Here is a 25503-nt window from a genome sequence, read left to right on the forward strand (position 1 = left end):
TTTCAACTTCATCTCAGATCTCAATGCCATCCAACATGTGTTGTTGATATTAGTTATCACTCTGCCAGGACTCCGGATTCATCATCATACAAAATGCAGTATGCAACATCTAGAACCATTTATTCTACCACCTAAAAAATAATTGCCAAAAAAAAAAAAAAAAATCCCAGACATGCCATGACTCCCGCACAAACTAGGCATAATTACAGACGACACGGCGATCCAAGTCCACAGAAATGACCAACTCCAAGATCGCGGCAGATCTAGGCAATTGTCTCTGGCACTTGAAAAGCTTTTTGACCTTCTCCATTCGCGTTTTCCTGACCATCTTTCTCCCCTTCCTCCATCACGACCACGCTGTTCTTCCTCGACCCATCCTCCATTCCATACTCGGTGTCCAACTCCTGTCGCAGGGGCACTTCCCGTGCACCAATGACAACGACGAATCCCAGGGCTGCGAATGCGATTGCGATTTGCCAAGTGCGTTTTAAGCTGTCTGAAAAGACAGAAATAACTTCCTGACGGATCCTGGCTGGTAGTGCTTCGAGGAATAGTTTTGTGGCGTGCTCGTACGCCTTCCCGCCTTTGAGCTGGGCAGCGACGTCTGCGCTGCTGATACGGCCAGCGAGTTGATCAAATCGGTTGTTAAACACTGCGGCAGGGATGGTAGAGCCCCATACCATACCGAAACTTCGTATGAAAGCCCATGTGGATGTCGCCAAGGCCGTGTCCTTGTCGGAGAGCTCAGCCTGAACCGCCGGTAGTAGCACCGGAATGATCAAACCTGCACCCGCAGCTTCAATGGCTTGATAAATGACCCATTCTGCGGTTGAGGATTCTTCGTCCAACAGAGTAAACAGCCCAAGCCCTATAACCATAATCGCATATCCGGCATGGTGGAGTGGGCGATAGCGGCCAAATTGAGCCAGAAGTTTTCCGGATATGGCGGCAAACGGGATCAACATCAATATCGTGGGAAGTAGCTGGACACCGGAGCGTCCAGGAGTCGAAATGAGTACGCCTTGGAAATACACTGGAAGGAAGTATATCGCCCAGATCGTGGTAATGCTGTGGAGGAATGTAAGGATAAAGGCCGTCAATGATGTGCGATTCGAGAAGAGGTGCAGAGGCATAGTTGGATCCACACAGAATCTGGATCCTTCAAAGAAAAGGAAGCCAATAAGTCCCGCAAAACCGATGACTAGCGGGACAATGATACGGTAGGACGACCAAGGATACAATGCACCGGCCCAAGACAAAGATATCAAAATCGAAACCACTGATCCGACGAAGACCCCAGTGCCGATCCAATCGATGTTGCTGAGTCTCGTCGCGAGCGTGTCCTCTTTCTTGTACTTGACCTTCAAGAAGAGAACCAGCAGGACCAGTGCCGCGCCACCTATTGGGAGATTGAGGTAGAACACCCATCTCCATGAGGTATGTTGAACAATTAGACCACCGAAAAAGGGGCCGAGGGCTGTCCCCAGTGCGATTAGGCCGAATATCAATGCGAGATAGTTTCCTCTCTCTCGCAGCGGAACCAAGTCGCAGATGATGATTTCGATAAGGACGTTGATTCCGCCGGCACCAAGACCCTGGATAGCGCGACCTGCGATCATCATGCCCATGTTATGCGCACCGCCCGAGATTCCACTCCCTAGGATGAACAACGCTGTGGCTATGATGGTCGGCCAACGTCTGCCGAAAACGTTTGCCAGCTGCCCAAAAAGTGGCTGTAGCGCGGTCCTAAATTGCGCCCCTGTCATCATTCATGCCACAAGGGACCTTGGATAAATGCCAACTTACATGCACAAAAAATACACGTTGACTGCCCAGATGTACTGATCTGCCCCCCCAAGAGCCCCGATAATTGTTGGCAGAGCAGTTGATGTGATGGTTGCTTCTAGGGCAGTCAGGAGCCCGTCAACTGCAAGGGCTGCTATGATTGCCCAGAATCGCAGGCCCTTGCTCCTCATAGATGTCTTTTGCTGGAGAATTTCATTAGTTTCTCCGCTGCTCCCAGCCGTGGTCTCGCTTGATCTTGTCTCGTCCATCGTTAATCGCTCCGCTTTCTGGCCCTCGGTAGGGACCACGGTATCCCAGCTGGGAAGACCTGGTTCTGACATTGTGTAACCGAAGCTCTGGAACTTGTTATCCAGCCCTCCACCTTGGAATGAATATCGAGTGATCGGGTGGTGTTCGAAGGTTGGGAAGGGCTGAATACTGTGATAGAGTGGATGCTGCGGTGTATGTATATCTTTGACGTCCTCAAAGTTCGTATGGTTACTCGATCCGCCCGCTGCAACACATGAGAGATGCGCAGCCGTTAATGTTATTGCAGTTGAAAAAGTGGAGCTTATCAAGATAAAAAAAGAAATCAAGAGATATTGGCTGTCAACCCAAGAGTGCAACGTCACGATGAGCCTATGGACATTCTGGAATTGACCGCAGCTTTTGCAGGATAAAGTGCCACCCCTCTACTTAGTCTACCGGAGCTGTCCGACCTAGGTGTACATCCATTCTTATATCGACGACGGAGTTATCTGGGACAAGATCTCCGGGCAAGGGAACATCCGAAGGCCGCAAAGTTTGGAATAGGCGGGAATAGAATATACATCGCTACGCGGCGCGCGATTCGAGTTTGCTTCAGATCCATCTGATTGTAGGGATGGGCAACTTGTGTTACTACAGTTCGCTACAAGGAGGGCCATCACACTCAGCATTCGAGCGCTATTCACGGAAGGCCACTCCATCTGGTTCTTTTTGAGATACCCTTCAGGTGACAGGTGCCCCGGGCAAGGAGAAGAGTTACCCAAGAAGCCATCATTTATCTCATGATGAGCCAATCCCGGGTAGAAATATAATGACTCTGAGCAGCCTTTAAGTGCCACTCCGGCCGATCGTATCCGCCGTACTGTATGTGGCCAAGCACGGCGGCGAGGCTTAAACGGAACAGCAGCCAATCGCGATCCGGTGTTCCGGGCGGCGCGGTCCGTTTAAACTTCCGGATCGCGCATTTCAAGCTTAAGCTTACCGCTGGTCTCGGAAGCGATGTATTTTACACCGGTGCTCGGCTGCTGTAATCTATCTTCTAGCGCCTTGGCGTCGTGGGAGCCGGTCAGACTGGATTGCACGTATGCACAGCGAGCCACGGTGTCCGACCATTGCCGGAACGGATGCGAAAACAGATAGATGTTAACAATTCGCCCGGAATCTCAGCTACATATGTGTGATGTAAAGGGGGGATTCGGCTTCGGAGCGTATTTTACTCGTTGAGAACCAGTCAATCCGCCATAATGTGTTTTCTACGGAGTACACCATATGAGATTCGGGAACTACAAAGTACTCTGTACTTTCATTGGCATAGGAGAACATTGTGTGCAGGTGCCAGCTGATTAGCACAAGTAGCCCGAATTTCGTCTTTGATCTACCGAGTCCAGCTATAGCGTGAGTCGGACATATTTGACGTTCCCATCGGTAGTCATGGTGGTCGGACGTATAATGGTATCAACAAACAATAAGATGCGATCAACTCGTACTCAGAGGCCTAGGGGGCGTTGACGAAGATTCCGTCGCACGGTCTTGGCCAGGATCACCACCAAATCGGACGAGTCTTGCTTATCACCTTGATATTTTGAGGGCCAAACCATCCTGTGTACTCCGTATCCTAGGGCGACAAAAAAGTGGGCAAGCATGGCGGCTCCTCCAGAGGTCACTATGAAAAATCTCAGCGGCATTTGGGTCATGGTGGGTAACTTATTCAATGTCCAGTCCATTTCCCATAGTCGATGGTGGGAATTCTAACACCTTCACTCGCATATAGAGCAAAAATCTATCAGGCGACTTAGATCCTTGCCTCGAAATACAAGGCATTCCATGGATTGTTCGCAAAGCCGTTTCTTGGGCTACCGTAACAGGACGCCTGAAGCAATTAAGAACTGAAGGTGGCCTGACAACCATTCACATCGACCAGACCGCGACGGGAGGCATCAAAGGCGAATCAGAGAATCATCAGCTGAATTGGATGGAATTCACGCATGGTTCGGGCATGTTTGGAACACAGAAAGTACGCACCCGATGGACAACAATCGATCAAAACTCAGTTAGTGGTGACGGGACTCCACTTGATCCGTTCCTCACGGCGGATTGGTTAGATGAAGAGGGAGGAGACCTTAGCTTTGAGGCCGGTTCTGATGACGGGAAGCATGTCCAAGTATACGTGGTGAGTAGTAAGGGAGGATGGACAGCGGAGCAGATCTGGGGATTTGCAATGATAGAAGGAGAGAGATATCATGTCCGCCGGTTTATTGTCAGAAAGGGCGAAAGAGCAGCGAAAGTGAGAATGGTATACGAATGGAAGGGAAGACTCGAAGATAGTTGATGGAAATCGCCTTCGATGCTTTCTTTAAGTCGCAGGAATAGAGTTGGTGATCAATTTATGATGTGATATAAGGGTTGTAAGAACGATTAACCGGCATCAATCAATTGGTATTAAAAGAGCAACATCTAAGGAGATTAAATCTAAGATACTTGAGCAAGATACTTTAAGGGCCTTGGGAAAGCGTTTATTCAACCCGCCTCGGACTCAGGCGGATAACAAAAATGCTACAAGAAGGAAAGGGGATCGAAAATAAACTCCAAGGAATTTCACCATTTATTTAGGAGACCTCACCGTCCTCTCCAACATAGTGCTTTCCCACAATAGACAAAAATACTTGATCAAGCGTAGTCTGGCTGACGGAATAAAATTCGATTCCAAGGTCTAGTCGGTTCGCTTCAAGAAGGGAAAATACTCTGCCGACGCTGACGCTCTCCGTATTGTTCATAGCGCTGTTGGAGCTTGCAGGTAGCCCGTCCGTAGGTTTGTTCGACTCGCCAGCGTCGCCAAAACTATGTAAGATCCTGTCTGGGTCATCAGACCTGGAGTTAACGGATGAGACCGCATCAGAGTGTGAATTCAAGGCTTGAACGCTAAATCGTAATTGTCCATGGTATGTCTTCTGTTCAACAGATGCGCCAGGAAGATGGTCTATAATCCAACGGCGGACCTTTTCCATATCTTCGTTGCTCGTATGCGGGGCTGACTTATGGACCATGTGGACATGATAGGCGTTACCGTGTCGTTTGCGCAGATAATCGGTAGTTCCAAGAGCAAGCATCCTTTTCGCCATAATTCCGGCACGTTTCGCGAGAGCATCAGCCTCTTCCATAGAATGCGTGGTCAAGACTAGAGAGCGTCCAGGCACAACTGCTGCGAGGGTGCGCCACATGATTCGCTTGGAGGCGGCATCCATTCCGGACGAAGGTTCGTCAAGCAAAAGGACCGTTGGATTGCCCATCAATGCAATTCCAAGCGACAATTTCCTCTTGTTTCCTCCCGATAGCTTGGCCGCCATGCGATGGCGGAACGGGTGAAGACCAACTGCCCAGATAATTTCGCTGACGTTGTGTTCAACGTCCGAAATCCCGCGGATGCGAGCATAGAACCTCAAGTGTTCCAAAACCGTCATTTGATCCATCGCATCGAACTGTGGACATACACCTAAGTGAGCTCGCGCGGTGGCACGCTGCTTAGTAACCGATACATTCTCGACAAAGACCTCTCCGCCTTTCCGAGATGGTTGAATGTCACCTCTAATAAGACTTATAGTTGTCGATTTTCCTGCGCCGTTAGGTCCAAGCAATGCAAACACTTCGCCCCGTGCTACTCCAAATGTGACATCTTGGACAGCAATAAATTTCCCAAATGACTTCGTCAGGTGCAGAACCCTGAGGCCATCGCTAGAGCTCGAGACTCGGGTAAGTTCATTATTGAGGTCTTCATCCCCGCTGAGATCCTCTTCTGGATCTTCTTCTTTGGTTTCCTTCCGGAATCTACGAAGGACAGGTCCACTATCCCACCAGATCAAGAACCCGAAAAGAAATATTGACTGAAGAACAAGATAAAGGATAGGACCTCCGTATAATTTGATCTCTCCCGGGTATGATGCAACTTCTTTGCCTCTGCAGAGAGTGGAAAAGATGTTGAGGGCCGTAAATATGGACCTCGTAACATTGCCGATTGGAGCGAGAGCCGCAATCACAAAATGCATTGTGGTAATCAGACTGTTTACTCGAGTAGTCGGAGCGTACGTCAGAACTGACATGTAGGCAATGAAGTAGAGGAGAAACATGACCCTAGTAATCATTAGCATCGGCATCAACCTCGGTCGGGAACAGTTACTCACGCTTGAGCGCCTGCAGAAAAAGCAAACGCAGCCAGTTGAGATTTTGCCAAAAGTGATATGACATATGCAAAGAGAGTTGCGGCAATACCGTAGAGGAGTAGGACAACAAACAGGTATCCCGGATAGTACCATGTATCCGAGACCCCCCTAAAGATGATAATCACCAAAACACTGACTGCAAGTACAATCAGAGAATCAAAGCAGAGATAGGCAAGCCAGAGTGGAAAGCTTCGGACCCCATTGCTATAGTGAAGTGCGCGGACGTTCCTGAGTCGCTCGACAGTGAGATAAAGGGAGAAAAAGGCCGGGTAAACGGAGAGAGCTAGACCGAAGTAAACGATCAGCTGGAGAGCTTGACCCGAGTTCTCGGCAAAAGGAAGCTCGAAGCTTTGATATTGCGTGCTGATTGAGACGTTCGTCAGGAGATTGTCCATTGCGTTTTGAACAATCACGGGGAGCGATATATCTCCGTTTCCCTTCCAAGCAAAGGTTGGCGGCGAGGATTCATCGCCCAGGAAGAAACCTCCTGGGGTTACGTTTCGGAAATTATTGTCGATATAATTGTTGAATTCCTCCAGTGTGTTAACGATATGTGTGTTGTTGAGAATTGAGGCATTGAAATTAGGAGAGGAGGAGCCAGGCAAAGAGCTCGCGAATTCGCCTATCGACGACGGTGTAACCCTGTTTGCTGGGCCAATAACTAACTCAAGATCAACTTGGGATAAGAGAGATTCGATATCGAATTCGAGCGTAGTTCCCGGGCCGGAACAGCCAGGCCGCTTGAAATTCTTTAGGAATAGTGTCACCAAACCAGCAGCAATGATAGGAATGAAGAAAGCAGCCAAGTAAGGAAGCCAATTCCGGCGGAGAATTGTGGCTCTTTTGCAAAACAAGACCCAAGTTTGCTGCGCCATCCCAATGCGTTTCCCGGTTAAGAGGTCTAGGGTTTGTTGAGATTCCTTGACATCACTGAACTTCTCGTCTTTGGGGAGGATTGGTCGGAGCTGAACCTCTTCCGCTACTTTCAGGAACACATCTTCGATAGTTGGGCCACTAACAGAGTAATCTGAAATTCCAAGTCGCTCCAGTGCCGTAACAAAAATTGCCGCCTCTGAAGAGTCTGGAAGACTGTAAACAATGTGATCGTTCTGTTTTTCCGACGGTTCACTCCTAAAGGTCGATACAAACGACTTTTCGGGACCCGGACCGTGATATACATGAACTCGATAACCCGACCCAAGGCGATTCTTAAGCTCGACACTTGATCCTGTAACTTTTAGGGAACCCTTAGACAGGATGGCAATATGATCCGCCAAAAGGTCGGCTTCATCCAAAAAATGCGTAGTCAGCAGAATTGTCCGCTCTCCCCGCTCAGCGAGTAAAATATCCCAGATCTTTCTCCTTGATATCGGATCGAGGCCCGAAGAAACCTCATCAACACAGCAAACGGACGATCCTCCAGTGAACATCATAGCCAACTGGAGCTTTCTCTTCTGTCCGCCAGATAAGGTTCGCGACTGGGCAGTTGTCTTTTTATCTAGGTCACATGCTGTGATAAGTTCGAGGAGCCTCTCCTTAGTGTCAACCTTGTTGGCTGCCTTCAGACTATTGAATATCCGAACATGCTCCAGGACGGTCAGACGATCCCATAGAACATTTCGCTGAGGACACAATCCAAACCCACCGCCCGTCTCGGTATAGTTAACCGCAACTTGTCCAGCAGAGATCTTTGAGAGGCCAGAAATCGCGTCCAGTGTGGTGGACTTCCCACTTCCATTAGCACCAAGCAAGACCATAATCTCACCCTTACCCACTTCAAGGGTCAGGTCGTCAACGGCCAATACTTCTTGCCGTCGGCTACCGAGCATCGGGCCGATCTTTCTGTAAAACCAGTTGGGCCTGTATATTTTAGTGAATCTATTTAATGAAACAGCGGTCGTAGTTTCATTGGATCTTGTGGTCTTCCTGTCTTTGCACTGCGTTCCATAGAATAGCCGTTCAATCCATGCACCGAGAACTGGATAAACTAGGATCTGGACGATAAAAAAAATCCAAAAAGCAATCCCTGGGATGGTCCATGGACTTTCTGGGGCAGACTTGACCATATTGGTTGGAAGATTTTGTCGTTCCCAGCGTGCCATTAATATTGTGAAGTTGATGTAATTCATAGGAGGAAATAGAAGAGAAAGAATTGCAACGCCGCCGTTGCTTTCCGGACCGACAATTTGAGAAATGATACCCAGCAAGAGGCAAGCAATAGTCACGGATATTCCACTGAGCTGCGCTCTTTTGAAAAAAGATGCACCAAATAATGAAAATGAGGATAAAGAAAGGCCGGCTAAGAGATGAAATATAAGCAGAATCCCGGGCGATGTGTTGCTGAATACGCCCAGGCTCAAGATGATTGCAATTACGATCCATCCCGGTGCATAAATCGCATCCAATGCGAGATGTGCAGCAACGGATCGGGCAGCCTGTGCTTGCCAGAGTGCATTATTCGGCATCATACAATCGATAAGCTGGCTCATGCCCAATTCACGTTCAGCTGCGACTAGGCCCGTGAGTTGATATGTCACACCGACAATGCCAATCAGAAACGCGATGGCAAGGATGTCAATAATTGCGCCCATATAACGAATGCGAATAGTCTGTCTTCGTTCTTCTGCAGTTTTCGACGTGTACGGGTATTCCAGAACCTGCAGGGTAAGGAGCTCGTTAGACCCCGTGCAAAAAGTGCCATAGCCGTAACGTAATTAACGGATTGGTGGGAAGAATTCAAACCACTGACCTCTTGTTGGGGCAAGCCACCGTTATTTGTATCATCGACAGATGCAATAGCCCAATCCACTGCATGCTGGAATGGAATAATATAGATCTCAGCATCATTGTCAATATCCGTGGTCCGAATCTTGCCGCCGCCCAAGCTGCCATCCGCCTTGAGCGTATAATTCCATTTTTCATCGGGACCCTCGGTGGGAGACGAATAAAACACTGCAGCTGCTATGCAGTAACTGGTGCCTAGTAATGTACTTTTGCAGGCATCGGCCAGCTGATCCGGAGAAGAGAGGATTTCCACTTTCTTCCCACTCGATCTGACGGGCTCTGCGACCCGTGCGATCACCCGATCGATGGCTCCTCCAGTAAATCCATTGTTAACGAACACTACTTTGTCTCTCCCACCAGAGACAGCGCCGAGAGCGTCGGGCAAAGATCGGACGGGAGTTGGTTCGCCGATGCCAAATTCCGCCGGCGGAATGAACAAATTACGGGCATAAGACCTGATCGGAACGTTAGGATATCCGAGAGGAATCGGAGACGAGGCACTTTTTCTGATAAACGTACAAGAATGCAACGAAGATAACGGGCAAGAGAAATGCGCGAATCGAGGTAGTAAACCAAGGGCGAACGAGCGTTATCAGGATATTTTTCAGGAACAAAGTCCAAACCTGGCGGAGGAATATCATGCTGTCAAAACGAGTCCCATTCCCGGACAAAGCTAACGATTCAAGATTATTAAAGGTAAAGAGAGGGAGCCGTATTTTACTGTTGAGGCGAATGCCATCAGGAGAGAGAGACAAAAAGAGAGTGACCGCACGTCTTCATTCAAGGTGAATGAAGCGAAAGAGTGATTGCAGGCAGCCGTTTTTCCCAGTTAGCGACTGACAGGGGGATGCATTGCGATCAAGGGCCTCTCGTGCCGGGGACACACAGCCTTGATGGCGGTTTCATCCCGACAGATTTCCAGCACGACAGCTGCCGCAGCGAGACACCCCCGGCTCCGTGAACTTCCATGGTGGAGAGCGACAGGCCGTGTGAGTGGCCCGGGAGGTCTCGCGTGCGGGTGGAGCAGACTGCACGCCAACCCTCGCTTGCGGAGGACGGTGGCGACTGAGCTGCTCCGGACGAACCCCAGGGGAACAAGAATACAATAGTACTCCGCAGTCAGTGGTTATTAGTTACCAACTCGGGGTTTGAGAGCAAATACGTTATTTTTAAAAACTCTTGTCATTGCTGTCAATCTACACCGTGAAACCAACACCAAAGTCAAGTGTGCACACATCGAGAGCAAGTTAGCAACACAAGAGCATAAAATGAAAAATGATGGGCGCTCCTATTAGTTACGGACATAACCACAAGAGGCGCCCAACAGAGTACTTTGTGCGGACACATCGCAGTCAATGCTCCTTGTACTCCATACTTACGGAATAAATATAGACCCAATCCTAGAATATGGCGGCATTATTCCGCCTCCTGATGGAAAATGCATGGCTACTCAGCGCCTGACGTTCAAAATTCATCTCGACTAGAAGTAGAGAAGCATACAGGTTATTTTATACGCTGTCTATTGTCTATATATCTCACTAAATGCTAATCAAAGTAAAACCGGCATTCTGTAACTACACAAACGTGCAACTAAAAATCGAATCTTCTGAACATCAAAATGTGTGAAAAGCAAATAGCCTCCTCTGGGTAGGCCAAGTTTTTTACATTAGAGCCCCAATGTATGTGTTTTTGCCTGATGAGAAAACTTTTTATACACAGAAACAGACAGAGAGCTTTAAACACAGATAGTAGGGGAAGGGTAATTACACATGTAGAAAAGAATGAGACGATCTGCCATATGAATACATAAATGCACATAAACAGCCGTCAGTTGGAATTAGAAACTACTATTTTGAAATGGCAAAAAAAAAAAAAAAAAATTGGAAACAATGAACATCCGCCATATGGATGTCATCGCTATCACGGGTCCGATCGATAGCGGACGCTAAGATGATGCGCTTATATATATATATATATATATATATTGGATGTTTGTACACACATCATCTCCGGTTGAAGTTGAGATATCGCGACTGTAAAAAACAAATTGAGAATCAGTATGGCCATCCAAATATTTCAAGAATGAAGGCGATAAATCTTACCCCGACGAACAGCAAAATCAAATTCGACGCGATGAAGCACAGGAAAATACCCAAGTCTCTCCACCGATTGCTGAATTCCATGCCAAAAGGTTTATAGAATTGGTCTCCCACCTTATATGCACAGTATTCGCATATATCGGTGGCATTCTTTACCAGGTACCCAGGGCCACCGTTTGCGAAGAACTCTTTCATGTATGAGAAGCAGTCCTGTCCCGGAGGCGGGACGAATCGGTTCAGTTCCTCCGGCTTGCAGGTCACCGGTCTGTCATGCAGCTCGGTAACGATCATGCCGCTCATCAACCGAGTAAAGGGGTCCAATTCGTACAACCACACTCGCCAAAATTTAGGAATCTGAGGTCTAGGAATAGAGACGCCACAGAAAAGGAAGAAGATGATAATAACTGGCGGATTCAAAAGCATAGCAATAAATGTGCTAGGCGTCAAGGCTGAGATCGTCTGGCCTAACGTGACGGCGAAGAACTCGGTAATTAGGATCATGAAGAACTGATATCCGGCCCGGCTGCTAGCCGACTGCAAACCTGGGATATAGTAAAGCGGAAGGAAGAAGCAAACGGCGCAGAGAATACTATAGGGAACTTCCGCAAGGACCATAGACAGGGCGAAAGGGAATTGTTTATAAGCTTTTGCGGCAGATTCACGATAGAAAATCAAGCGAGACATGTCATACTTTGGCTCAACCTGTGCGAGAATAAGTGCCGGAATGACTGTAATTTGGAAGAGAACGAAGATGCGGTACTGGAGAGAGGATCGAGAATCATTCAGTTGGAGATAACACAGCCCAGTGATCAACGCAAGTGCCACATGGCTGAAAAGACGTGTAAATCCATAGTTTGGCGATCGCCAAAACGCAAGGTTGGTCCTTCGACACACAACTTTGATCTGATGCCATATCGGGGTGGCGTATTCCTTCTCGGCATCCGCAGATGCGGAAGCCCCTTCAGTTGCCTTGACACGCTCGTCCTTGATTTCGACAATCCGTTGTTTAACTTGCTCAAATTCGGGAGATGTCTTCCAAACGTCTCCCCAGTCACGGCTTCCAATCCGTGGTGTCTGTCCAGCACCGATCGCATCAAGCATCCATTCAGCCGGGTTCGCGTTAGATGGGCAATCGGCACCATTGCGGTGGAAGTAATCACGGAGAACGCGTGCATCCGTTCCAATATCACCAAAATATACACACTCGCCACCTCGTTGAAGCAATAGCAGACGGTCAAAGTTCTCAAACAGTGCAGAATTCGGCTGATGAATGGTGCAAAGGATCGCTTGACCCGCAGCGGCAAGCTTTCGGAGGAAACGGACAATGTTAAAGGCGGACTGACTGTCGAGACCGGATGTCGGTTCATCCAAGAATAGCAGCAGTTGTGGTTTGGCAGCGAGTTCCACGCCAATTGTAACACGCTTCCGCTCTTCGACCGATAGTCCAGTTTCTGGGTCACCGATAATGGCATCTGCCAGGTTTTCAAGTTCAAGCAGGGAGATGATCTCTTCGACGTATGCGAACTTCTCTTCTTCGGGTACCTCATAGGGTTGGCGAAGGGTGGCAGAAAACCGAAGCGCTTCTCTGACGGTCTGCGTCGGCTCGTGGACATCGAGCTGCTCTGCATAAGATGTCCCGCGTTGGAACGATGACCCCGGAGTACGTCCGTCAACGAGAATATCACCAGTGATAACACCAATATTCTTTCGCGCGGCTAATACATCAAGAAGCGTTGTTTTACCAGCACCACTAGCGCCCATCAAGGCCGTAAGTTTCCCCGGTTCAACATATCCAAAGACGCTATTGAGCAGGCGGCGAGTGCCACCAGGGACTGGAACATCGTAGCATAGATCCTCCCAAGACAGAACGGACTTCGACTCGATCTTCAAGTTCGATTCCGATTCTTCCGATTTCTTCTCTTGTCGGTTTCGCTTTTTCTCCTGAAGTTCCGAGTTAAGCTTCTTCAATTCATGGGTCTCCTTCGCAAAGAAAGTTACGGTCTTGCCTCCAGCACCATATGTGAGAGCTTCACCCAAGTAAGCATTCGCACAAAGGAAAACAACGATGAGAACGACCATGATGCCCCAGTTCCTCCAAAGGTCAGCAGGGTCATATCGGAACTGAAGTTTGATGTAATTTGAGCCTGGGATAATACTTGAACCCGGGTCGCCACCGGGAAGAGTGCAGACTTGATGTGATAAATTTGTGTACCCGGGTCCTGCTGGGATGAGAGACTCTGGGGTGCAGGTCATGTTCAGTCGCCCGAATTCGTTCATCATTAGCCCAGAAAACCCCAAGCCGACTGCATTGATGTAGAAAAACCACCGAAGCCACACTTGTTGATCCTGCCATTGGATGAGGTATCCGGAGGTGACGACAAACAGCGTGATGATGATGGACACACCTTTCAGGGCGTAATCAAAGTCTGGACAAACACATCCGACAGTACGGAAAAACAGTGTCATAGAGAGATACCCGGTGATGATGATGAGAACGAAGGTGAAGAAAGCTCCCGCATCCAGAACCAAGCCGCACATGAAATAGACTATAACACTGAAGACGAAAATTTGCACGGAAGCGAAGGCCAGGTCGACGGCTATTTGGGCAATCCAGAGAGCGCTTGGACGATGAAAAGTATATGCACGATGCTTGTTCACGATCGGCCGGCCCAACATAGTAGATGCCAACTCGCTAAAAGCTTGCAGAGCATTAAACAAGAGCGAGATAAACAAAACACCGCCACGGGTAAAGGCTCCAGCGCTTGTCGTAGGAAGCTTGAGCCACACTGTACCAAGAACGATGGCCACGCCGATAGATGTGATCCACGAGACTGCGAGAGAGAACTTATCTTGCCACTTGATCAAGAATTGACGCTGCATCAGGGCCCAAACTTGAAGATAAAACGGAATTGAATAGACCGACGACTTTGACGTGAATTTGCGCTTCGCTTCGAGGTGAGCCATTTCGAAATCATCATAGACGTGCTTCTCCTGGTCCAGCTGGGCTCGGTATGTATCCATTTCCTGTTCAAGGGCCTCGTTGAATCGAGACTTCTCGAAAGCTTGAACAAGAGCATCTGGTGTCGAGGGAGTATTTTCTGCGTTTCGACCTTCCTTATACTCCCGCTCAAAGGAGTCGGTGCATCCAGTCAAATAGTCCGGGGTTGTCTGACGAGGCTTTTCCTTGAAACCCAGGTCCTCGAAATACGCTCGTGCTTCCTTTGTAGGACCAAAGTAGACCTGGCGGCCTGAGTCGATCACCATGACTTTATTAAACTGATCATAGATATTCTCAGAGGCCTGGTAAAGAGACACGAAAGTTGTCGTCTGATATATGTTAGTCAAAATACGAAGCGATTTGGCGTAATCGAGCGCAGTGGACGCATCCAAGCCTCGAGTGGTATTATCCCAAGCAAGGACCGTAGCAGAGGTAACCATCATTTCTGCAATGCTGACGCGCTTTCGCTCTCCTCCAGAAACTCCACGGACAAACTGATTGCCAACAACGGTGTTGATCGTATGTTCAATGTTGAACATCTTCAAAAGGAGGTTAATGATCTACAGCAATATTAGCATCTAGCATCTGAAGGTCGGAGAAAAATCGACACGCACCTTTTCTTTGAACTCAGCCTTGGACATGCCAGCAGGGCGCTTCCCGGGCGTCTTAGTGTCCAAGGCGAATCCAAGGGTTTGACCAACCGTCAAGGTTGGATGATGCACGTCATCTTCCTGATTATAGACAGCTTCGCCTCTGAAGCGTTTGGCAAAAGCACTGGCGTCAAAGGGCCCATAGCGAACTTCGCCATCAACGCCTGTATAGCCGAACCTTTGGTTTGCTATCACTTTGAGGAATGTCGTGCAGCCGGCTGAAGGTTTGCCCAGTACCAGGACCATCTCGCCAGGCTTTGCGACGCCCTTGAAGTTCTTCAAGATCTCAAATTCTTTACCTTTTCTCCCCAGACCAAAGATATGCATAATCGTCTGGGGAACATTGAAGAAGTCTACAACGGCATTGGGAAAGGTGCGGACAATATTTCTCACCCCGCCTATCCCTCGAACGGTGAGGCCGTCCCAGATGACCCCTAACGATATGGGTTAGCCTCATGCTTACCTATGATAGAGACGGTGCTCCTGGTTCTTACCAATCCGCTTAGGCCGGATGCCAGCGTCCGCTTCGGCGGTTCTGGAACCGCGGAGAGTGGTCTCAAGGTCAAAAGGTTCTCCTTCCGTTGACGTCTCTATATCTTCGGGCGTCTTCTCGTCGAGCCGGCTTGATTGTTGGCGGGACAGGCGTTTGGCCCGTTCAGAGATCCCCGTCAGTTGCTTGCTCAGCTGGGCGAACTCCTCCTCGGCCCTCTGAACGTCAACTCCACTTGTTGGTCGCGTGAGGCCCTGAGGGTTTTCATTTCTCAAGTTCTCCCTCCTGGCTTCATAGTCACTGCTGGTGAATAGGGTTTCTCCATCAGAGCTGTCCGTGGGTTCCCGGGTTTGCGGGGGCGGATCCCCAGAGCCACTTCCAGGCATTCTAACAGCGAGAAAAAGAAAAAATAAAATTTAACGAGATGAATATGTCCGCTTTGGCTGAATATAAGTTCAAAGCTATGAAATAAAGGAACGTCGGCAGAGTAGGATACAAGAAATGGTCAATGTTGAGGGTTCAGGACGCAACAACATCACCCTAACGAACCAGGTTTAGGTATCAGGAGAGAACGGAAAATAAAGGTGCAAAGCGAGTGTTTTAAAAAAAAAAAAAAAAAAAAAAAAAGGAAAAAAGGCTCGAGCTTGGCTCCCTTGTTATACGGAGGTTTCCGTATGAGATGGGAACCGTTGCAAGAGTTGCGAAGGGAGAAAGAGATGATGCTGGGGGCATTCCGGAGTTGATAACAACATAAATTTTCCTCCCTGTACGGGCGGTAAACCCGAATGGGTATGAAGGAATCCCCGGAACTCTCTGTCAAATTGGAAGTATCTTGGGAGCTGGGTCCAAAAAAAAAAAAAAAGGGTAAAATAAAATAGGAAAAAAAAAAAAAAAAAAAAAAAAAAGAAAATACGGCCCCACAGGCCACCAGAAACCCACGGCATGGTTCTGGCCACTGTTTTGCGAACCAGTTCAGCAATGGACACTTGATATTGGACTTCGTGCATAGTACGTATCTGTGGACTCTTGTCCATTGGGAGCATGGATCCATTACGTCAATCCGATCTATCTGAAAGCACGAATCGGGCACTATCCCGGGTGTGAATTTCCCGGGAGACAACCCTAGCTTCAGCCATCCTGGGTATCTTTCTCACCAGGGCGCGCAGGTCGACAACTCGATGGATCATGGACCGCCGCCACAAGCGATTCAAGGGCCGCCGCGCAGTAAGCCGGTCGGAGTTAAGACGCACGAAGACGCCGATGTCACGTGGAACGGTGAACCCTAGATTTTTCCAAACACGGTTAGTCTGAGCCGGTGCGGGAAAAAGGCCGGCGGTGATTGGCTCTCGGGTTCAATACCAGCGGGATGACATATGTCCCGGTACGTATTGTTACGACCGGAATTAGTCAGAATTAGTAATATTAAAGTCCGTGCCGAACCTGGTGGGCGCCACTCGCGTGGCTCTGCAGCGTCCACCATTGGCCGGTGACTGGTGGCGGTGGGGTTCCCTCGAGTCATTGCGAGGCACCGCTGCCTTATCTGATCGGCCCCCGGACACGGCCGCTGATGGGCGTTTCAGGGCGGCCGAGCTGGCCAGTTTCAGCCAACACCGATAGTCAGCGTCAGGGTCCCAGGAGTGAGCGAGTGTCCATGAGGTCCTCCCTTTTCGTCACGCCTTTTTGTCACAGGTTAAAACCTGGCCCGGAGACTTTTTCGTGTCCGCGTCCCGAGGATGCCTTAACTTGCAACACCTTAACTCCGTCGAACAGGATCTTGAAATTCCAGCTGGATCTTCTCGAACGCGAAGGATACGGAGCACCTTTTTGTTTTCTCCCACGCCTCTTTCCTCCGTCGAGTATATGCAATCACTCACCAACACACACTCAGAGATGGGGTTTTAGTCTTTGGGCAAGAGAAAAGACATGCACGTTGGGAACTGTGGATTCGAATCTGCGTGCCGGCGATACGATGTCCTCAATGTGGAAGAAAACCTGTCACGAAAAACACGCGTGTTTTTTTTGTGTTGCATTTCAAGCCACGTGAAGTACGGCTCGGGATCATCCCAGCAAACGATTGGACCATCCCGGATTTCCCAGGACTTGCTTCTGCCAAATCCATGGAAATGTTTCTTACGGCACGCTCTGGATGGTCGCGCTGAGGCATTCGCGGCTTGACAATGCGGGTAGCTCAAGTGCGCCATCCCGATATATGCAGATCCCAAAATTGGGACCTTGATATGAAATCTCTAGGTTTAGTGCCCGGCTCCACGTCACAGTCAAGATGTTCTGCACAAACATACCTTTGGCTCTAACCAAATATCAAAACTCATTGATCCCCGTGTCGGGAAAACGTCATAACCAGATTCGGCTGTATTACGTCCGTTCAGGCTGGGAATCCATCTCAATTGTCCTTTTCTATCTCGTATACGGCGTACTGAGCTTGCAGAAACAATGTCTAGACATCAGGTCAGTATGTATTGACACGTAGCAGTATAGTACGATGCATAAAGTAGATACGAATGAGATGTTGTAAGTGATAAGAAAAAGAGAGGTAGAGTCTGGTGTGGCCACAACAATCAATAGATGGACTGGCTGAAAGCAAGCAAGGAACAACTTGAATTTAGGCTAGATCTTCCTCACATACTCCGTCCTCCAGAGGAACGAGGTCCTCCACGCAATCCTCGGCCCATCATCATCGGGAGCGTCATATAATTAAATTGGCGGTCGAGGGTGATTTAATATTTCTTGCCAGGCATTTTCCAAGCATCAGAATTGCTAATATACATGGATAGTCCCGTCATGGCAAAGGCGGACATCACAAGAGGTGGCTGGATACCAAATCTAGAAATATTAGGCCGGATCTCCCCAGAGAAACTTTAACTTGACCTACCTGCATTCTCAATTCGCACATCCTTTTCGTCTCAGAGGGCCATTCAGACGTCACAGGTGCCATTCTACCCGTAAACTCTCATATCCAATCTTTGATTTCCTGATTTAGGAGATATTGAAAGCCCGTAGCACAGAGCTATCATGGTCTGATGCTGATTTGCGGCGAGGGCAGCCGCGTGGAAAAGCCCTTTGATCCTGCTCTGTGTTCAATGCGAAAACAATGATTTCTCCTCTGAGATCCTTCTTGCTCAAGGAGTATTTGCCGGGTATTTATTCCAACAATTCATTTTTGAACACACTCATCAACTTCTGTTGGAAATTTGGCCTCTCAGTAGGCTGCGCGCAACCCATGCTGCATCCTGCGTCATGCATGGTTGTTATGTTCAGCTTTTGAGCCTGTCTACGGAGTAGACTGGTTCAATTTCTGGCCAACTTGCGGCAAGTTCAGCTTGATAACCCTTCTCTTTATCACTTCATGCATGCTTTGAATCTGGCTGGCTAGGAATGCTATCCGGAAGCATGCTTGTCTCACTGTTGGCACGAGCAAGAGATATAACAATGATCTGCAAAAGACCTGTTTTTGAAGAAGCCTAGACCGTTTTACTATGGGACTGCTGTGCTGACACCGTCCAATGCGACCCGTGCTTCCATATACTTGTTTGCTTGTCACCGTGTGTTTCTGACGTAGAACTTCCCCGGAGTTGACAGCCGTTTGTTCAAGAAAAAGGCGACAGGAAGGCAACCAAGCTAAGAGTGAACGCTAGGCACACCTGCGTGGCAAGGGTATGAGAGTAGCCCAAACTCCACCGCCGACTGTTTCCCACCGAAGACAGAATAATATATTTAGACCTCTGCGTCCTGCTTCATCCTCTTGAAAGAAATAAAATATTCCACTGGAATTGATGGCTTCTCTACCCGTCCCCCACAAAGGGTGAAATGAATTTGTGTGTCTCACTGCAAGAGGTTTGTGTTTAAACATGGGCTTTCTCTGTCTCCTCCCACCATCCTGGTCTCTCCATCCTACAACAAATCATGAGGTGTCAAGCGAGAAAGGTCCGACTTCGGCTTCGAGGCACTCCTCCAACAATTGCTTTTTTGTCAATACTCGACTTCTGAACAGTATGTATGCCATAAATCAGCTATTCCTGATAGACCGCTTTTGCTCTGACACATCATACCGTCAGGTGATTTTGCCCATCCTCCTTTTGGCGTGAACGTGGCTCCTTATCTCGTGGCCTTTCACTGGCTTCCTCATTTCAGGGATGCTGAAACTGAGTGCTCTTTTGCTGTGTGCTGATCCCGCCATTGATATCCCCAATAACGATGCACTTGATTTGCGATGCTGAGGCTCGTATCACCCCGACACCCCGTCCCTATGCTTTATTCGAGCCGGCTCAGCCAACAGTATGCGGCCAAGTACGATTCCTCAACCATGGGCTCCAGCGGTTCCTCTCCTCAAGGGAGGTTATCGCTACTGTACACCCTTCTTCTTTTTTTTTTAGCGTTGGTCGGGTAGCCACGCAGCTCCACCATCCTGTTTGACCGCACTGAATGCTACCAAAACGGCATGGAAATGCACCATCGGCGGTCGGGCAGTTATTTCGTCAGAGGCTCAAGTTTAGAGAGTTGCAACCCCGCCTCGAAGTGATTTAAAGAACCGGAATGTGTATAAAATTGAATCTGGGGCCACCTTCTCCACCGCTGGATAAATGCTAGCTGCAGGATGCCCCGTACTAAAGCTAACACTCTGAACTGTTTCGTCTCCATCGAAGAAATTGTCCACGGCTCTTTTCTAGCTTTGATCGTGGGCTCAACACCGCCAAAGAGATACCGCATCACTTAGCGCTCTCTTCAACCCATCGAACGCCATGTCTGCATATGAATCGAAAGTTCTGCGTTTCGTATTCAAAATCGACTTTATTGTGCCGAACTATGACGAGCAGTGCGAGATTCGTTTGCCCAACCAGGCATGGATTCCGCCTACGATTCCTAGTGCTGTTAAGACGGTTGGTTCAACCGGCTGGTATCGGTGGACACCAGCTGGTATTGAGAGAACAGAATGCCGTGGGGAAAAATTTCGGGTTTGTTCACTATTTTACAACTCGGAGTGTTACCATTTCCTGGGAGTGCCGTTCGATTGCCGCCAAAAAAGCGTGCAACAGTCCCGGCGGAGAGATGGTATCGGTTGGCGCAGAGTCATGTTCCAATATCTCCTTAATGACCCTTATCCCCCAATTTCAGTCATGCGCTTCGATGTGAATTATAACGTCCTTGCCGGGAAGGGTTCTGATTCCTGGATGCCGCAACTCATTCCAGAGACATACAACCAGAACCAAGAGGACTACGATTATAGCAACACTGGAATTGCTGGAGATCTCTCCCTCCTCCTCGCTTTCGCGGCTTTCTCCTGTCCCCACGATGCCTACACAGTGTTAGAAGTCATTCGTCTGTCCTTCAAACCTCCAATTTGGAACCGGCACAACCTTCCGGCCTCAAGTGAGTTCTGACATCTGCACTTTAGCTAAGTGGTATAATTCGTGCTGACGACTTTTAGGGAGACACGGAACCGGCGTGGTCGTGTCCATCCACCTGGACTCCGACTCAAATATCACAGCGCAAGACTTACGAAACATCGAGGAAGGCAAAAATGGCCCAATAATCCAGGCTTGATCCCGGAGAAGGGGAGAACAAAAGAAATATTGTCCCCTACCAGCAATCAGTAACCGCCATGGTATAAATTTGTATGTGTATACCTGTGGCTTTTTAACCAACTGTGTCCATTCATTGCCCATATTTTATCCCCCTTCTTTCTTTGAGAAGATTGGTTGAAATCCATGCAAAAGCAGGCCTTTTGACCAGACATATGGATTTGAAATGTATCTTGTTTGGTGTATGCTTTTGATACATAAGAATGGTCGCTCATAGCTTATCTTCATTCACTTTCCTCCCGCAAACTGTGATTGAAACTTTGGTTTCCCCCCTTGCTCTCCTTTGCACCACCTGAATACCTTCCATCTCAAATGTGTGCGTACTACTTCAAATCTTGTGTGAGAAATGCTGTTAGCTTACTTCAGTTTCTTGGTAGCCATATTATGACTCTGATACCAATATTAAGCTGTTACCAAATCCATCTCGGTAAACCATTGTGAAACCCCTTGAATTTTCAGTTTTTCGTAGTCCCAGGGAAATACTTATGCAGTAAAACTGTATGTTGTGGGAGATCTATACATACTGAAAAGCCCAACTGAAACCATCATCTGATGGGCAACACCGATAGCATGCTGGTGAAAGTTTCAAACAAGTGTTAAACAAGGACTATATAAGCTGCCCTTAAGAACATGGGCGTCATTATTGCACGTCGGGTAAACGGACAGCAATGTCACCAGACTGAGTTATGTAGCGGACCCAGGGCAGAGACGGATATTGGAGCTGCGGTAAAGGAATCAAACGGTTAGTGCGGCTCTTAAGGTGCCAAATGTAGCATAATATATCAAGGCCAGGGAACGAGTGAGAGATTCCCCTTGTGAGGGTGCGATCCATCCAGGGCACATGAAAAGCAACCACAATGGACATGAGAATTTTGACAACAAATGTCCGTGAAAATCCGGGGGACGATCGAACAAGGAGGGGGAAATTTATGTCTTGGCGAAAGGGATAGATGCATGCAAACGGACCAGTGACGACCAATATGAGAACTAGGATCCGTGCAAGTGACCGAAAAGGGGTCACACAGGTCACGGCAGGAGCAAAATTCCCGCTTGACAAAGAAATATGAAGAAAAAGTGGTAAGAAAACATGTCAGGTATACATACCTTTGGTTCAATGATTTTCAAATAGCGGACTTGGATGCCGCTGGTTGTAAAATACGGGATCTCAAATTTGACATTGATGGGTCTCTTGCCCTTTGCTGTCTGCCCAGCACCACCCATGCTCCCTCCAAAGCCACCCGTCATACCACCACCATGCTCATCATCGCCCTTAACGGACGGCAGCCCTAGTTCAGCGCGCATGAGGAATTCCTTCCCACCTCCAAATTGTTTAATCTTCCATATTATTGCGGATTTCTCAGGAGCATAATGAACGGTTCCAATGTTTGTTCTAAATCGAGGTGAATCAGCATCTTCTGGCACAGGGACTAAAATTTCCACATTATTTGCTGTGCTGCGACGCTTAAATTGTGCTTTTGCCTAATCAGATTCATGACAGTCAGCCCTCACCAGCACACCATAGGGGACCCAGGCTTGGCGATGCCTACTTTTAACATGTACTCAATCCGGGACCCGGAGTGCGACTCCACAAGACATTCTACCCATATAAGTGGTTTGACTTGGGTATTCAGGCGGTAGCTCATTAGCTCAAACTCTCCATCAGGCGGAATAAAGCTGATAGTTCGGTCGTTTTCGAAACGCGATAATCGGACGCACTGGTGGAATTTAACGTCTTCCATCTCCACAGCTTTACCTCTCGTCGCCCGCCCCGTCGTTTCAAACATGACCTTGTCGTTCAAGCCCAATCGTAGTTCCGGCATGCCACTGAGATAACACTTCATCTTAATAGCTCCGAGAATCTCCGAACGCAAAACATTTCCATTCGCAGAAACGAGTAGGTTTAGTGATTCTATCACGTCCAGGAAAACCTCGTTCTTTCGGTATCGAATACCTTCGCTTCTCCAAGATACGGCGTTTGTGACGGCAATCGGAGGACGAGCCTGTATTTCCAATTTGTGTGATTCTTGCGTGATATACCTGGGAAACCCGGAGGTGTCAGTGTATTAATTTCGCCGGTCAGGACGGTGATGCCACCCAGCAGATCCCTGAATAAAGGAGAAAAGAAGATGCGCACTCCTGTAATATTTTGCTCTCTGTCGTTTGCGGGTAACCAAAATCCATCATTTCGTCAAGCAATTCATAAATAATAACGAAGTTGTCGCGGATACTCTCCTCCTCCAACTCCTTGAAGTATTCAGTGAACACCTCGACAATTTTATGAAGGAAAAGAAGGATTTCGGCGGCATTAGTATTCCGTTTCGTCAGAGCTAGAAGGTAAAGATTGCTATGGCGAATATAAAGATACTAATCGCAGCAGGAGAATCGTTAGCGCTCCTCATGCAAATGCCCCGCAAATACGTAGCCGGTGACTGAAAGCGGGCGACATACATTAATTCCTTCAGAGGAAAAGCAAGGAGGAACGGCCGAGCTCTCTTCTTCAGCTTCGCTTAAAAGAACTGGGAATTTTTCAACGGCAGACATGGGGATATCTCCCCGGTAATTGCGGGCCAGAAGGGTCTGTGGATAATAGTCTCAGCTCAGTTCGAGCAGGTGGCAGAATGGCAAAGCGTTTTTGTGTAAGGGCCAAGGGGAGAAATACCTTGCCCTTTAGGTCGAGGAAGAAGATCGCGGAGGCCATGGCTAAGGCTGTCAGAGCGGCGCGGGTGGGTTGATCGTAGTCAGCGAGAATTATTCCAATAGTTCATAGTCGTCAGGGAAGCACGCCGTCAGTCAGTCATCGCCAAAGGCGATCGCGAAAACAAGGGGCAGGTTCGAAAAGCGAAATGGTTCCCGTTCCCCTCAGGCACAATTGGCCTCAGTCAATTTCGGTCGGGGATGATACTGGAGAGACGTACTCAGTATGTATGGTCGTCAAGCCATCCGCCGTTTGCTCATCAGGGACGCATGTTCGCTGATGACGCCCCAACTCCACCGTAGTCCGAATCTAGACTAGCGCAGCATCCTTGCATTCTTAAAAATGAACATTTTTTTGTTTGCTTCGCTCTTTTTCCTTTTTCCATCAAAATTTACCTGCACCCAAAAGACAGTGCAAGCCAACATAAGCTCTTGTGGGCTTTCCTGTACGTTGCCTCTGGCTTTCTGTTAGAGATAGCACTTCAGGATTTCAATTGCTGACCCTTGCGATATGTGGTGCGGAGACCAAGTCTCTGGACGATTTCATAAGAGCTGACCGTGTATTCTTTTTACCGTTGCGCGGCCAGTGTCAGAGAAATCATACATTTTTCTTAGTTCGCTTGTATATTCATTGGTAAATGGGAGTACTCCGTACAAAGTTGTATATGTTAATACATGGGTCTATGCGGGAAGGTTTAACAAAGCAAAAAAACTGAACAGTCTCTAAGAACGCCGCGCGAATGCCAATTAAACATCTCAAACCTCTTCCAAACCTTTTTAATTTGCACCAATATGGAATCCCAATGGCTTCAATATGCGATTCCGAGCTACTTGGTTTGCAACCGCACCACCTTTCTCTAGTGCCACAGCACCAACGACAGCGTACATAGCCTGAGTTAAGACGACGCTGATTCCAGACAGCTGAAAGTCACTGGGCTGGATGTGAGGTCCCGTCAGTAAACTGCAACTGTTGTTAAAGCAAGATGGAGCAAGCACACCTTCCTCGGTATCCATCTCATCACACCGTCAAGCTCATACTGTCTCCCTAGTGCTGCTAGCCTTTTCTTGCTCATCAAGGTCTCTAGGGTAGGGCTCGATAGTACTTCTAACCCTTCCAGCGATGGGTGTTGAAATGGAGTCCGGTTGTAAGGATCCGCCGGTAATTTTTGAGAATAAGAAGCAGGATCTTGTATGAGCGCGAGGGTTGCTTGTAGGGTCACCAATTGTTTTCCTATTCCCGTTAGCAATAGAAAAGGCCCAGTAAGTTCAAGCTCGCAAGTCTTAGAACACACCGAGATAAGCCAACCGATCGTTGAATCCTCTTCTTCCCTGATCGAAGGATTTGTGGGTTACGGCCTGCCATTTGACCTCCTCGGAAAGCATTTTATCACCACCCTCTCCCAGCATCCGGACGTAGAATCTATCCAACTTCTCTGGATCGGAATTTACTTCAACATGCGGCCCTTCCTCGGGCCCTCGTAATCTAACAGGTGCCTTCATTCCCGGCGGAGTCTGCTGCCATCGCGGAGTAGGAGCTTCGGGAGGTGTTGGAATTCCTTTCTCTGTTGACACTTCGGTGGTCATTGCTCGTCGCGAGCCCTGCTTTGCGCTGGAGAATAGAGGGAGGGCAAGGCATGGTGCGCGGCGGCACGCAGGACGTGCAATTGTTGCAAAAGCTTGGACTGGTAGCAGTTTGGACGCCATGAAAACTAGAGTCAACGTAATAAGAGGATCAATCAAATTAAAAGGTAACCCGCTCCTCTGCGAAAGACGAGAGATACTCTTGGGCCTGTCTACCAGCGGGACGATTTTCTCTGGAGAATTGCCAAACCTCATGCTAAGCCCGATTAGGCGTTAGTTCGTTCACCGCCCTCTCTCCCAGCAAACATCTGGCTTCCGGGGGCTAGCAACATCACACCTACATC

General features: G+C 48.4%; 7 protein-coding genes across 7 annotated transcripts; 2 read left to right on the forward strand and 5 right to left on the reverse strand.

The window, feature by feature from the left end:
- Positions 1-71: 71 nt before the first annotated feature.
- On the reverse strand, positions 72-2126 carry D8B26_006147 (uncharacterized protein; the record flags this gene model as incomplete). The annotated part of the gene is made up of 2 exons (XM_003069849.2): positions 72-1746; positions 1807-2126. 2 exons carry the CDS (start codon positions 2124-2126, stop codon positions 264-266), a joined length of 1803 nt encoding a protein of 600 aa, XP_003069895.2. The 3' UTR covers positions 72-263.
- Positions 2127-3693: 1567 nt separating this feature from the next.
- Positions 3694-4381, forward strand: D8B26_006148 (uncharacterized protein; the record flags this gene model as incomplete). Its single annotated transcript, XM_003069848.2, has 2 exons — positions 3694-3747; positions 3824-4381. The coding sequence occupies 2 exons, from the start codon at positions 3694-3696 to the stop codon at positions 4379-4381; spliced, it is 612 nt and encodes a 203-aa protein (XP_003069894.1).
- Positions 4382-4658: 277 nt separating this feature from the next.
- Positions 4659-9691, reverse strand: D8B26_006149 (uncharacterized protein; the record flags this gene model as incomplete). The annotated part of the gene is made up of 4 exons (XM_003069847.2): positions 4659-6177; positions 6228-8923; positions 9016-9505; positions 9570-9691. 4 exons carry the CDS (start codon positions 9689-9691, stop codon positions 4659-4661), a joined length of 4827 nt encoding a protein of 1608 aa, XP_003069893.2.
- An 870-nt stretch (positions 9692-10561) lies between these two features.
- D8B26_006150 (uncharacterized protein) lies at positions 10562-16231 on the reverse strand (the record flags this gene model as incomplete). Its single annotated transcript, XM_066125100.1, has 5 exons — positions 10562-11083; positions 11153-14707; positions 14762-15231; positions 15292-15674; positions 16227-16231. 5 exons carry the CDS (start codon positions 16229-16231, stop codon positions 11054-11056), a joined length of 4443 nt encoding a protein of 1480 aa, XP_065981181.1. The 3' UTR covers positions 10562-11053.
- Positions 16232-20044: 3813 nt separating this feature from the next.
- Positions 20045-20883, forward strand: D8B26_006151 (uncharacterized protein; the record flags this gene model as incomplete). The annotated part of the gene is made up of 2 exons (XM_003069845.2): positions 20045-20672; positions 20731-20883. 2 exons carry the CDS (start codon positions 20045-20047, stop codon positions 20844-20846), a joined length of 744 nt encoding a protein of 247 aa, XP_003069891.2. The 3' UTR covers positions 20847-20883.
- Positions 20884-21354: 471 nt separating this feature from the next.
- APM1 (AP-1 complex subunit mu-1-like) lies at positions 21355-23778 on the reverse strand. The gene is made up of 6 exons (XM_003069844.2): positions 23544-23778; positions 23333-23461; positions 23019-23248; positions 22432-22921; positions 21989-22363; positions 21355-21605 (listed from the first exon to the last, which is right to left on the reverse strand). Exons 1-6 carry the CDS (start codon positions 23580-23582, stop codon positions 21525-21527), a joined length of 1344 nt encoding a protein of 447 aa, XP_003069890.1. The 5' UTR covers positions 23583-23778; the 3' UTR covers positions 21355-21524.
- Positions 23779-24207: 429 nt separating this feature from the next.
- On the reverse strand, positions 24208-25343 carry D8B26_006153 (mitochondrial 54S ribosomal protein mL57). The gene is made up of 3 exons (XM_003069843.2): positions 24871-25343; positions 24577-24809; positions 24208-24514 (listed from the first exon to the last, which is right to left on the reverse strand). The coding sequence occupies exons 1-3, from the start codon at positions 25280-25282 to the stop codon at positions 24356-24358; spliced, it is 804 nt and encodes a 267-aa protein (XP_003069889.1). The 5' UTR covers positions 25283-25343; the 3' UTR covers positions 24208-24355.
- Positions 25344-25503: the final 160 nt, after the last annotated feature.

Source organism: Coccidioides posadasii, chromosome 3 (genome assembly GCF_018416015.2).
Source record: "Coccidioides posadasii str. Silveira chromosome 3, complete sequence".
Lineage (NCBI taxonomy): Eukaryota > Fungi > Ascomycota > Eurotiomycetes > Onygenales > Onygenaceae > Coccidioides > Coccidioides posadasii.

Excerpts from the sequence above, each read along its gene's own strand:
- D8B26_006153 (XM_003069843.2), bottom strand. The coding sequence starts at position 25,282 with ATGGCGTCCAAACTGCTACCAGTCCAAGCTTTTGCAACAATTGCACGT. Across the intron at positions 24,810-24,870 it reads CGATCGGTTGGCTTATCTCG|GAAAACAATTGGTGACCCTA; the intron begins GTGTGTTCTAAG and ends TAACGGGAATAG. Across the intron at positions 24,515-24,576 it reads TGAGATGGATACCGAGGAAG|CCCAGTGACTTTCAGCTGTC; the intron begins GTGTGCTTGCTC and ends CCTCACATCCAG.
- APM1 (XM_003069844.2), bottom strand. The coding sequence starts at position 23,582 with ATGGCCTCCGCGATCTTCTTCCTCGACCTAAAGGGCAAG. Across the intron at positions 23,249-23,332 it reads TTTCCTCTGAAGGAATTAAT|TATCTTTATATTCGCCATAG; the intron begins GTATGTCGCCCG and ends TGCTGCGATTAG. Across the intron at positions 22,922-23,018 it reads GAGAGCAAAATATTACAGGA|GTATATCACGCAAGAATCAC; the intron begins GTGCGCATCTTC and ends CGGGTTTCCCAG.